Source organism: Lagenorhynchus albirostris, chromosome 11 (genome assembly GCF_949774975.1).
Source record: "Lagenorhynchus albirostris chromosome 11, mLagAlb1.1, whole genome shotgun sequence".
NCBI classification, from domain to species: domain Eukaryota; kingdom Metazoa; phylum Chordata; class Mammalia; order Artiodactyla; family Delphinidae; genus Lagenorhynchus; species Lagenorhynchus albirostris.
In genome coordinates this window covers 32,095,642-32,109,315 of record NC_083105.1, presented here as the reverse complement: position 1 = coordinate 32,109,315, position 13,674 = coordinate 32,095,642, and the positions used below count along the sequence as shown (strand labels likewise).

Genomic DNA, 13,674 nt, shown 5'->3' with positions numbered 1-13,674 from the left:
ATCAAAATGGTGTTAAATCGCCACCTAAAATCACTCATTACTTATCACTTCATACATTTAATTTTCATAAATATCATCGGCTACTAATACACACACACACCAGAAACGGATCTTTGTGTTTTCAATGTCATCACAACCCTGAGGGACGCTCGCGAGAGCACACACGGAGGTACCTTTTGTTTCCGCACTACAACTTCCAGAAGGCTCCGCGGCCAGGAGGCCGCTTTCGGGCGTGCGTCCCGGCCCACCTCGGTGCCGGGGGACGCGGGAGCGCGGCCGTTGGGCTAGCGCGCGGAACGTGCGTGGCTTGAGCAACTCGGCTGACTGCTGTGGGTGTTGTCCTGGTACGGACCCGGCGCTGTTCGTAAGCGCGCTTTCCACTCGCACTGCCTGTGGACCCACCATGAGGCGCCTGGGCTCGGTGCAGCGGAAAATGCCGTGTGTGTTTGTGACGGAGGTGAAAGAGGAGCCTTCCACCAAAAGGGAGCATCAGGTACCGAGGAGCGCGGGGCCCGCGGGGCGGCCACGGGTGGGCTGCTCCCCGCGGCGCGGGCTGCGTTTGAATTCGGAGAGGGCTCCCAGGCGCGGTGGAGCCGCCCTGTAGACTGGGGGCGGGGGCGGGGGCGGGGGCGGTTTGCAGGTTTCGCTGGGGCGGTCTAGGGTACGGGTCTTCTACGCCCCGAGCTCCAGGTTCTTGTACCTTCTTAATTGCAAGGGAGGGAATCTGCGGGAGAATTTTTCTGATCCGGCGATTCAAACTTGCCATCGCATGGAAATTGAAAACCCGCATCTTAAATAATGTTCCTTTCTTCTTGGGTTACCACCTTTTGAGGAAAGTCCCTTAAGTAGTCGTATAGTCACCGCAAAACAAGCTTTCCTACTTTTCACGAGTGTGGTGTCAAAGTGGAGATTTTAGAAGACTTGCTTCACCTGTTCAAACCTGGGAACCGATGACAGTGTTGACAACTAACCTAAATAGGTCACTAAAGATCAGACCTCGTGTATTGTTACCAGTAATTAACTACTTGATTCTAATTTTGGTGTTTCTATCTCAAGGTTTTCTATTCTCGCAGCAACGTGTTTTACACATGGAGAGGGCCCTTAATAAATACTGGTGAATGGTCCTGTATCAGGATAACTCTTTAATACATAGTAAAGTCCTTGATAGCAAAATCACCACTTATCGGTTGGGTGCTTCAATTCATCATACAAAATCAGCATGTGCATTTGACTCCACCTCCACTTCCCGTTAACATCGTTCACACTGGCCTTCTTGTCTCCCAGGCTAAAAGACTTTTAAGGCCAAGACTGCTGTGTTATTTCTAGTCCCAGTTTTTAGGACCTGACACATGGTAGGCACTGGATAAACCCTGGTGTCATTTCATGCCAGCTTTCCATTTACCTTGATGCTTTTTACCTTATAACATCTCACTGCCACCGCTATTATAGTTCTTAATATTTTACGCCCTTCTTGCACTAAATTGTTCTTTCTTGCCACTGAGAATGATCATCATTATTCTTTCCTAGTCAAAACCCTGCAGTTACTACTAAATGCTGTAGCAGTAGTTGTCAAGATTTTATTTTTTAAGCCCTAACAAACTTAATTCATACGAAACAATGGCATCCTGAATAGTGGTTCGCTCTAGCTGTGATCCTCAACTTTGTATGTTGTGGGTGGGAGGCGAGTAGTTTGTAAAAGCACTCTCCACCAGGAAAATAAGCCCCTTCTCTTGTCCCTCTGCAGTCAAGTATAGCTTATAGTGTTGTTTATAGCATAGCATTCAAATTCTTAACTGCAATTCAAGGATTCTCATTAATCAGGCCCAGTCGTAAAGTGCCTGTTAGGCCCACAGTGAGGTGCCTGAGCTCAGTGTAGTGAAAAATGCCATGTGTGTTTGTGACAGAGGTGCCTACTTAAAGTGACATATCTGTTCTAGCAAAGTCTGTTTCATCCTGTGAACATAGCAAGCACAATCCTGTCTCTATGCTCAGGCTACGCACCCTGCCTGGATCACTTCCAGGATTTTAAAAATTGAGAATCAGAAGTTCTCTATGAAATCTTTCATCAGCTTACTTATTCTAGTGATTTCCCCTACCAAGAAATTGTAGAGGATCACTCAGTTGATACTAGCTATTACTTTTTATACACACATGCCTTCTGTTTCCAGTCAGAGTTTAAAGATTTACGTGACAGAGAAGGAGAACTTTGCGTACCCCTTGGTATCTTATGCTGTCCTTTGGACATGCCAGTAGCATGGAGTGGTAGGTAATTCATTCTTATGGAAGGGATATTTGTCCTTATCAAGAACTCCATAAAGTCATCTCCCTAGAATCTTTGATAAATTTAAACACACACACACACACACACGCGGAGAGCTATTGGGCCAAACCTTGGTCCTACTGCCACAGGTTAAATTGATATCCTCTGAACCAGTGTTATAAGTTACTGATAAATCCCTAACCATTCAGCTTTATCTTAAAAATACTGAATCAGTACCAGAGTGGGGCTAATTTCCTAAGTTTGCCAGACTCTGAAACAGTACTTCATTTTTTAGTCTTAAGCCTATCACACCAGTATGTTTATATTGTACAGTGTTTTTTCACATTATGTAAGGTGAGTATTACTTCAGATAATTTAGACTGTAAAACAGTGGCATAATCTTTTCTCATAAATGAAAATAAATTACAGATAAAAAGTTGGTAGGAATCCTAGAAAATGTCTTTTCCTCCATTCTTGATACTCTTGGCTTGTCTTCCTGACAGTAGAAAAACCGTAAGTTAAATATGCAAACAGTTCACTACTGATAAAGCTGAAAGGGTCCCCATTTGTTTTTCTCCTCAGCACTTATCATAGCTAACATTGTACTATATACATTTTGTTGCTGTTATCATCTCCCTCCTTAAAATGAACCTTCCACCAAAGGCAGGTCCTTTTTTGTTCACCTCTATCCCAGTGCTGAGGACAATACTTAACCCATAGGAGGCATTTAGCAAATAATTGTCAAGTAAATGACTAAACACACTTAACACCTGTGCTAGGGATGCAGCTCTGCATAGGACATGGTTACTGTTGTCAAGCTTATTATGGTGGATAAAGAAACATGTGAATACAGTTGACCCATGAGCAATGCCAGGGTTAGGGGCTTGGATCATACAGCAGTGGAAAATCCGAGTATAACTTGTGGTTGGCCCTCATATTCGAATTTCCTCCATAACCAGGGCTCTGCATCCAGGATTCAACCAACCTTGAATGTGTAGTACTGCAGTATTTACTATTGAAAAAAAAACTGCATATAAGTGGTCTCATGCAGTTCAAACCTGTGTTGTTCAAGTCGACTCTGATTACAAATCTGTGTGGAAAAACATGTATTGCTATGATAGCATAGAAGGGGAGTGGGTGATTTGTAAGAACATCACAGGAGAAGTATTTTGAAGGATAAACTGGTGATCATCCCTTAGAGCTAGTGAAATTAAGAACTTCCAGGTAAGAGTGTGTGTGAAGGTATAGAGGCTATTTATCTTAAACCAGTTTTCTCTTTCTCTTTTTTAAGCCATTTAAAGTTTTGGCAACTGAAACTATAAGTCACAAGGCATTAGATGCAGATATACACAGTGCAATTCCAACAGAAAAAGTGGATGGAACATGTTGTTATGTTACTACTTACAAAGGTAATATAAAACTGTACTACAAATATTACTTATTTTTCTTAGTCACTTAAACTATATATATCTGAAATGGGGCATTGCTCTTCATAAACCCTTGGAAACCTAAGTATAATAGGAAAATAATAAAATCACAATTGGTACATTATACTTATTATATCATTGTATCTTTCTCTTGGGGGAAGAAGGAAAGATAACTAATATTTACTTAATACCCATTAAGGGCCAGACAGTATGATAAATGCTTTATATGTGTTATCTCTAATTTGCACAATAAGCCTCTCCATTTCACAGAAACGGAAACTGAAGCTCAGAGAACGTAAATAATTTGTTCGAGACCATATAATTAATGAAGGCTCAACTGGTAATAGGGTTTATCTGACCCTAAAGCTTGTTCTTATTCCACTGGTCCCAGTGCTGATTCCATTGTTTTTATTACTATTGGCAATGTCTCTAATTTATTTCATTTTAATGTACTTTAAACTCAAATAGAAATTGTCAACTATGTTAAGGAAAAAAATGCATTGAAAAGAGAGAAATAATCTTTGTGATTTTTTTCTGGATAGTGAAATTACCTCTCAATTCCAGCAAGAGAAATAGAACAGTTAAATGCATATTGAACACATTCTTTATATCAGGAAATCTCTTCTGAAGTGCATCTTTTGTCATGTTTAATTGTGATAAAATACATATGACATAAAATTTACCATGTTAACCATTTTTAAGTGTACAGTTCAGTGGTGTGTACAGTTCTCATCGTTGTGCTGCTATCGACACATCCATCTCCAGAACTCTTTTCATCTTGCAAAACTGAAACTTCCTACCCATTAAACAACTCAGCATCCCCACCTTCTTCCAGACACCATTCTACTTTGTCTGTAGGGTTTTGACTACTCTAGGTAACTCATATAAGTGGAGTCTTAACAGTAGTTGTCTTTTTGTGGCTGGCTTATTTCACTTAGCATATTGTCCTCAAGAGTCATCCATGTTGAAGTACATGTCAGAATTTCCTTCCTTTATAAAAGGATGAATAATATTTCATTGTATGTATATACCACAAGTTTGTATATACTACATAATTGTGTGTATATACCATTCATCCATCAGTGTGTACTTGGGATGCTTCCATCTGTTGGCTGTTGGGAACAGTGGTGCTATGAACATGGTGTACAAATATCTGAGTCCCTGCTTTCAATTCTTTGGGGTATGTATCCAAAAATGGAATTCCTGGATCATATACTAATTCTTTTTAAAATTTTTTGAGGAACTGTTATACTGTTTTCTGTAGCAGCTGCAGTATTTACATTCCTAGCAGGACTTCAGAAGGGTTCCAGCTTCTCCATATCCTCACCAACACTTGTTTCTTTCTATTTTTTTGATAGTAGCCATCTTAATGGGTGTGAGTGCAATGCGTTCTTTTATGTTTATTGTGAAAAGAACAAAAGGTCCATTCAACAGAAATGACAATGTAGTTTTAATCTGGTTCTTCATATTATTTATTGGTATAGCTAATGAGTAATATTTAGTGCCTAAACCAAACTTTAATCAGTAATTTTTAAGATAAGTCTCTGATTTATATGTTTGAAGAAACTAAAAGATTTTTTTAGACTTATATTAAGAAACTTCAGTGTGCATCATATGTGTAATCATGTATAATGGTAGCAGTTAAACAAGATTGGATTGCTAAAGAGAACTTACAGAACCCAGAGTGACAGTGCTTGCAGATTCAGTTTATTACAGGTAAAGGATAGGCAGTGCAGCAAAGGCATTAAAAGGATGCGCGTCACAACCAAAGACTCTCTCACAGCAAAGCGTCTGGTGAGACCAGGTGAAAGCTTCTATGGTCCCCCGCCCCGACTCCTCCCCCACCTTCCTGACAAATCCAGGCAGGACACACTTTCTTAAAGCAGGGACCACCATTGATATAGACAGGGAACACCTCAGAAACCGGGAATCTGAAATGGAGTCTCAGCTGGGCATTTTTATATTTTGCTGGCCCTGAAGGTATCTTCCTGCTAAGTAACCAGCCTCAACATCAGCCCTCCAGGAGTCTCACTGAGACCAGGTGCAACTCATTAGCCTCACTGCTGTCAATAAAGAGTGCTGGCACCTGCCCTGAAACTTCTCAGATCCCTGACTGTAAAGCATTGCTATTAATCAATGTTCCTTGCCTTGACCCCAGGGGTCAGAGCCATGCAAAACAGTTTAGCCTCACTCCACATTTTTGGGAATTAACCCTCATAGCACATAGTTCGGTTTCAGGGGAAGTGTGAATACAATTTTCTGGTTATGTTTCCATTTGGCATAGAGGTAGCTTCGGTTTCTCACAATTGCTAGTTTCTAATAAAATATGGCTCTGGAATGTCCTTATGAAAGAGTCACATTTGCTTTTTATCTCATCCCCATCACTCTCTAACCAAAGACTTAAGTCTTATACATCAGGTACTGTTAGGTAGGATGTCTGTTATACTGCTTATCTCCCTTTGTCTTCTGGGTTGCTTCTCTTAGAGGAGATGACTCCTACTGTTTATTGAAAAATTTTATACGGAAATGTCTTTCAAGATAAATTTTATTGTTTGTCTCTTAAACTTTTTTTTTCCTTTCATTATTTTTTAGGTCAGCCATACCTTTGGGCTCGGCTAGATAGAAAACCTAACAAACTAGCTGAGAAAAGGTTTAAAAATTTTCTACATTCAAAACAAAACTCTAAAGGTTAGTGGGTCCTTTTTTTTCTTTTTTTTAAAGGTTTTCATGATTTAAGTTGAAATTTTTGGCTTATTTCTTGCTATGATGTTCTTTATATTATATGCTTCTTTACAATTTAAGCACTTTGGGAAAAGAAAAAATTATAATTGAATATCTTTATATGTAAAAGCATATTCTTGAAAAATATTTCAAAATATTTTCCTAACACTTCTGTGACTCTTCATTGTAGCATGTCCATTTTATTAAAACATACAAATTATTGTGTGTGTGTATATATATATATATACATACACACATATATATATATAAAATGAGTGACACATTTTGGTTTTGTCTACCTAAGAGACAAATGGGTAATTTTATAAATCAGGCACAAATCTCAAAGGATTATTAATATTTTTAATTATTACAGTAGATACTTCTAAATATTATATAAGTAGATACATACATTTATTGTTATATATCCACTCATTCATACATATAATCTTTATATATTTATATTCATAGTGCATTAAAAATTTACCATAAATCACACATGGTGGAACATTGGTTGCTTTAGTTAGACTGTTACTACTGTTACAGATAGTGGTGGGTTCAAAATTGAAAATTTAAAGTGTTAGTACCTTAACCCTGAGAAGTAGTCACATTGTGGTGGTAGTGAATGGAGACTAATTATATGATACCTGACATTATGGGGTTCATTAGCTGTTCCCACTTTGAATTTGTTCAGTGTTATATGTATTTTTTTAAAGTATCGCCACACATAAGATTATTTAACTCTTTTAGAATTTTTTTGGAATGTTGAGGAGGACTTCAAACCTGTTCCAGAGTGCTGGATACCAGCGAAGGAAATAGAACAATTAAATGGGAATCCAATGCCTGATGAAAATGGACACATTCCTGGTATTATTATACATTCAATTGGAAATTACAGAACTTTAATATGGTTCTTCATGGTATTTATCTGTATAGCACAAATTTTCTAAGTCTAATTTAAGTTTAACGATACCAAAGATGTTTCATATCAAGAACGTCCTCTCAAGTTTAGAATCTTTTCTCAGGTGGACAGTTTACTACCTGTAGTCTGTGAAGATTAATAAAGCATTGAGTGTGGGAATAGCCTTGAAGTGTTGTCACGATGACGGTATGTTCTAATCTGAAATGGGATATTAAGCTTTTTACTTTTTAGACTGGGGATAACAATATGTATATATTTTTTGCAAAGATCCTAGAAGACTGTCTCGAAGGGAAGTGAAAATAGGTGTCTCACAGTAGTTTTTCTGGAGATGAGAAAATTTTGCAGAAGTGTGCTGAGTAGAAGGATAACTCCAGATTAAAAGAACCTATAATGTGCAAAGTACTCTTTGATTCTGGTAATGCAAAAGTGAGGAGTTATCCTTGATGATCTTTTAGACAATAGGAAAAATCTACCAATAATATATGATTTAAGAACTAAAAGGAAATAATACACAGGGTACAATTGGAGAAAAGAAGAAGAACTCCTAGTTCAACCTGTGGTGGTTAGAGGAGGCTTCTAAGGAGAGTGGACATTGAAACTGAAGCTTAAGAACCAGGAAGTTAGTTGGCGAAGGAAGGGAGAAGGTCAGCTTAGGCAAACTCCCACGAAGGGGAGAGATCATGGAGTCTTTGAGAAATTTTAAATAACACCTTATTGTGGCTGGAATGTTTAGAGTGTATGACACTTGAAGCTATAAAAGTAGAGGCTGGAGATGTGGAATGGGCTCAGATCTTAAAGGGGTTTATATTCCATCTGAAGAAGTTTGAAATTTATCCTGAAGATGATTATTAAGCAGAGCTACAGCAGAACTAAATTTAAATTCTTGAAATAGAATTACAAGGGAGATAGTAGATCAGCAAAGAGGTTATTATAGTAATCTGGGTGAATAATGAATGCCAAAGATGTGACGGTCATAATAGTGTTTATGCCCTAGTTTGTCTTTTTTTTTTTTTTGGTAAGGAATTCTCCACAACAAAGAAGCCTAATCTGCCATCAGTAGTTAGGAAGGGAATAGCAGTAACATTCAATAAATGTAGAATCAATAAATTGTTCAATAAATACTGGAACAATACAGTAAATTGCAGAATACTTGCATCTGTCTATAGTCCCTGAAACTGGAGAGAAGGTAGAGAGAAAACTTAATTTAAAAAAAGTTTTTGGTGCTGTGTCTTAGAATGGTGCTCAATTCTTATTGAAAATGTGAATTTTCTATTAAAATAATGCTGAGTGCTCTGAAGTGACTAATCAAACAGGTTAATTCCTCAGCAGAATCAAGAATGAGACCTTATGATTAAAGAAAAAGATTATGATTTACAAAGTAGTAAAACTGCTGACATTTCCACTGATGTTAAAAGTGATACCTATGTGTGATAGAACATCCAGAAAATACAGAGAATTTGCAAGAAAAATTAAAATTACCTTAGGTCTTAATCCAAAGAAAAACAGTGCAATAAAAAACACTTCTTTCTTTAAATGATAGGTTGGGTACCAGTGGAGAAAAACAACAAACAGTATTGCTGGCATTCCTCTGTAGTAAATTATGAATTTGAAATCGCCCTGGTACTGAGGCATCATTCTGATGATCCTGGTCTTTTGGAAATTAGTGCAGTGCCACTCTCAGATCTGTTAGAACAAACACTGGAGCTTATAGGAACCAATATTAATGGAAACCCATATGGTGAGTAAAGCCTTTTTCTTGTTTAGTTACAGTAGTCATTTTTAAAGAAAACTTCCTAGGTTCAACTGAAAAAAAAATACACACTAAAGAAATGACTAGTAAACTTGAGTTACTTGTTTTGGTTTTTAGATTGCATATATAAGTGAAATCATACAGTATTTGTCTTTTTCGTCTTTCATTTAGCATAATATCCTTTAGGTCTATCCATGTTGTTGCAATTGGCAGGATTTCATTCTTTTTTTATGGCTGAGTTTTATTCCATTTTCTGTGTGTGTGTGTGTGTGTGTGTGTGTGTGTGTGTGCGCGCGCGCGCGCGCGCACCCCATATCTTTATCCATTCATCTATTGATGGGCACTTAGGTTGCTTTTCAAGGCTAGGTAATTAGTTTAGCATTAATTAACAGCTAGGAGTAAAGTAAATAAAAGAATTAGCAATGAATAGCATATCAAGCATTAGAATATACACCATGATGATTTGAGTACAAGTCCTGAGGGCACTATGGAGTATTGTTAACCCAGGGATGAAGACAGACCCAAGGTCATTAAAGCTGGAATAGCAAAATCCTATATAGAGATCAGAAGCAGACTGATTGGCAGGTGAAAAGAATCTAAGACAGTAATTATACAAGTTATCAGATACAGCGTGGCTGTTTGGTAAATACTGAATGATAGTTGAATTGTGGCTAATGGTGTAGAGCAGCAGTTGGTGGACTTTTCTATAAAAGGCTAGACAGTAAATATTTAGGATTTGGGGGCCATATCTCTGAAACAGGCCATAGAGAGTACTTAAATGAATGGGTTGGCTGTGTTCCATTGAAACAATTTACAAAAACAGGCACCTGGCTGGGTTTAGTCGAAGGTCATAGTTTGCCAATTCCTGGTATAGAGCACACAAAGGTGGAATTTAGATTTAATGGGATAAGGTGCCGACTTTTGAGTGAGGGCACTTGTCTCTGTTCAAGGAATTAAACTTTTTGGTAAATTTATTCCTCAGTGTTTTAGAGGCTTTTTTTAATTTGGAGGGAGAAATTTCCTCATTCTTTTTGAAACTTCTGTATGGCTAATGGCAAAGTTTTACAATTTTAGGGTTAGGAAGCAAGAAGCATCCGTTACATCTTCTTATACCGCATGGAGCATTTCAAATAAGAAATCTACCTACTTTGAAGCACAATGATCTGTTGTCCTGGTTTGAAGGTTGCAGAGAGGGCAAAATTGAAGGAATAGTGTGGCACTGCAGTGATGGCTGTTTAATCAAGGTACTGGCAGAAAATAATTAGTGGGATTATGTCATTTTATGTTCTTAAAGTAGAAGTGGCACTAAAATGCTCTACAAATTGCAGTAATTCTGATATGCAGTAATTTAATTTCTTCATCTCACATGCCACCATCTTTATATGATAAAGTTGTGTTTCCCAATATGTATTTATTCTGTGGGGCGTTGGTTCTTCTAGATGTGCTTCAGAATTAAAGTGATGAAAATGTCCAGAAAACCCTGCATACTATGTATTGCCTTCTTGGAAATTCATGTTGAACATTAGTGTTCTCTAAGACATCTGTACTAATAACTTAGTTTAACGCAGCTTTTCTCAAAGGTACCTGATTATAGAATTCGTTGAGTTAAAAGAGTGCCAAGGTGACAGTTAATATATACAGAATGAATTCTTTTACCCTTTGCACCCTTTCTGTCTCCTGGACTTGTCTGTTTGATTTCACATAGGTTCTAGTTTGTAATGTTCAAAACTGGACCCTAGTCCAGTTTGGACCAACCCCAACTCCAAACAATTCACTGAAGCCAAAAACTTAGATATCATTTTTAACCCCTCTCTCCATCACTTCCTACATCCAATTATCAGTTCTAAAAGAGTCTCATCTCTTGCATCTGTGTACTTCTTACCAACCAGTTGGCTGTTGATTTTAATTTAAAACAAGATTCATGCCTGAATTATTTTGTCACCCTCCTCAGCATTATCTTTCAGTCTTATCCCTGTCCTGTCCATGCTTCACAAATGAATGAGAATACTACTTCCCTGCGTAAAAGTGTTCAGTGACATTAAGATTTTTCATGATCTGGCCCCAGCTCAAACTTCCAGAACTCTTTACCCCCATCTCCCAAACACACCCACGCTGTATATGTTCTTAACTAAATGCAACCAGAGCAAAAACACGATTCTATCACATGGTATTTCTTTTGGTTAGAATGCCTTCTGCCTACGTTTTTCAATTGGCTAACTTCTGCACTCAGCAATAGACTCTATTATTCATTACATTTTTATGGAGCCCCTGATTATGTTCCTGGCATGTTTCCAGGTGCTGGAAATAGAGTCAACAAAACAATGTCTCTGCCTTCATGAAGCTTACATTCTAATGGGGAAGATAGACAATAAGCAAGTAAATATGTAATATGTCAGGAGAACAGCTATAAAAAGAAAAGGGTAAGATGACATGGAGCCTTAAATAGTGCCTGGGAGATAGTAGGCACTCAAAAGATTTGTAAGTGAATGAAGATAATACAGGCTAAAAGCTAATGCCCTTTTTTGTTTTTCTTTTCAGGTCCATCGCCATCATCTTGGTTTATGCTGGCCAATCCCAGATACCTATATGAATTCAAAACCAGTTATTATCAACATGAATCTGAACAATTATGTGTATGCCTTTGATGCTAAGTGTTTATTTAATCACTTTTCAAAAATAGATAATCAGAAATTTGGTAGGCTCAAAGATATAATACTCAATGTATAAACTGGAAATGCAATTAAAAACCAGCTTCTTTGTTATTATATTTCAATATTGAATACTCTGCCATGTTTAGAAGGTAAAAATATCTGAGTTTCTATTTATTGTTCACTGTCTAATATAGCATCATGTCTTCTAGCATTTGAAGAAATGAATTTCCCACCTGCAAATATCTATTCAAAATTTTATTGAGAAACAGCAAGTGAGTTTTTAACCTCTGGAATTTAAAATATAATAGTAAGCTGCCCAGCTTGTACAAAGGTTAGATTCAGTCCATTATACATGGGTAGTAGCATAAAAGACAAACCAACAATTCTGGACCATTTACTTTAAAAATTAAATAGTTTAAGCTGAATTTAATACTGCTAGACATTTAAGAAAACTTATGGCTCAACTTCATAATGTATTTTTATCTATATATATACACACACACACATATATAATTTGAGAATATGTAAGTATATATAAAACCCCAGTTTTAAATGTTTAAGAAACTTAAAACATTATGAATGTATAGGAATTCACCATAGATCATTGCCTATTTGACAGATATAACTTATCCTAAAAGTCTTCAAAAATACACTTTTCTAATACGTTGAAATTTTCGTGTAATTTTATTTACTAAAAATTCCAATTTAGGTAAAGGTACAAGGTATTGGGAAGGAAATCATGTAGGTCAGAGACTTGCCTGATTTCCAGATGGAACTTCCAGATGGAATTTTAACTTATAAAGTTAATAAACAGTTAAATAAAACTATAGTTAGAGGTGGCCCTTAGTATATGGGAAATAAACAGGATTTTCCTCCTCTTCATCTTCAAACTCTTCAGAAGCAGCAACAGGACTAGTTAATTCAACTCCAAATTGTTCAGAAAGCGTTTTTAACTTCTCTTCTAAGAGAATATTTTTTTTCACTTCTTCTTTGTAATTATACTTCAGATCTTCGATTTCTTCAAAAAATGAAGGATCAAAATTTTCCAGTTCTTTTTTCAGCTTTTTTATTTCCTCCTAATAAGAACATATTATCTTTAAAAGGTATATATAGGAAAAAATACATTCCTTAGGTGTGAACTAAAGAGATTAATTACAAACATGAAAGCCAAAGTAACCTGAATAGTCAAATACACGGCAGAAGTATTTTCTTAAGATTTTATTAATAAGGTTTCATTGTACAGTGTAAGTAACTAACTTGTTAACTGTCAAATTATTTGTTCTCTAAGTTATGTCCTGGTCTTGGACTAAAATTTATCAGTTCTTAAATCAGAGGGGATTTAATCTTTCTCCAAAAGAATATTAAGATACTCTCAATGAGGCAATCAAAAAACTTGGCTATTCACAACATTGAAGTTATTTTGGTTAAGATTCTTTGGTTAGGCTTTACTTGTATTTTCTTTACAAATATCTAATTTTCAATGAATAATGGTCACTTGTTATAAATATATTTATGATCAGGTAAACTGTTGGGCTTCTGCCTGGCTAAAAGTTAGGCATCTGGTAAAGGAACAATTTGAGCTTTAATGACCATGTAGAATAGCCAGTGATCACTAGTTAATTTTCATATTTATGCTCTTTTGTTCTGTTTACAGATTCTTAAAGAGATAAAGCATATCAAATATCTTTCTTTAAGGGAACTATTCCTGAAAAGAATTTCTAAAGGAAATAAAAGACACTTCCCAATGTGACCCAAAACTTAGAAAAATATTAAAATAATGAGCTATATTTGTGACAATTAAAAATAATTTACTCTTTAATCCTATTTGTCTCAATTTTTTGATGGTTCTGTTAATAAATATTTTTAATACAGTCAGATGAATATAATAACTTTGTAATATCAAGGTTAAATGTAAGTATAAAATGTGATCCCAGGAATATTTAGGA

The 13,674-nt window shown here is 36.5% G+C and overlaps 2 protein-coding genes across 3 annotated transcripts in view; one reads left to right on the top strand and one right to left on the bottom strand.

Moving 5' to 3' along the window:
• The first annotated feature begins 226 nt into the window (after positions 1-226).
• Positions 227-13,599, top strand: RLIG1 (RNA 5'-phosphate and 3'-OH ligase 1). Of its 2 annotated transcripts, none has more exons than XM_060165045.1 (7): positions 227-493; positions 3,552-3,669; positions 6,280-6,375; positions 7,156-7,272; positions 8,868-9,065; positions 10,152-10,321; positions 11,616-13,599. In XM_060165045.1, the coding sequence occupies exons 1-7, from the start codon at positions 404-406 to the stop codon at positions 11,802-11,804; spliced, it is 978 nt and encodes a 325-aa protein (XP_060021028.1). In that variant the 5' UTR covers positions 227-403; the 3' UTR covers positions 11,805-13,599. The 2 variants fall into 2 exon arrangements, with proteins under 2 accessions (XP_060021028.1, XP_060021029.1); XM_060165046.1 differs by lacking the exon at positions 227-493 and adding an exon at positions 4,771-4,867 and having other exon boundaries at positions 3,550-3,669.
• The window catches only part of CEP290 (centrosomal protein 290), a 97,506-nt gene continuing 95,800 nt past the window's right edge, over positions 11,969-13,674 (bottom strand). Inside the window, exon 55 of the mRNA XM_060165044.1 lies at positions 11,969-12,804. Coding sequence (XP_060021027.1) covers positions 12,559-12,804 — 246 coding nt within the window. The 3' untranslated portion in view covers positions 11,969-12,558. The remainder of the gene's footprint in view (positions 12,805-13,674) is intronic.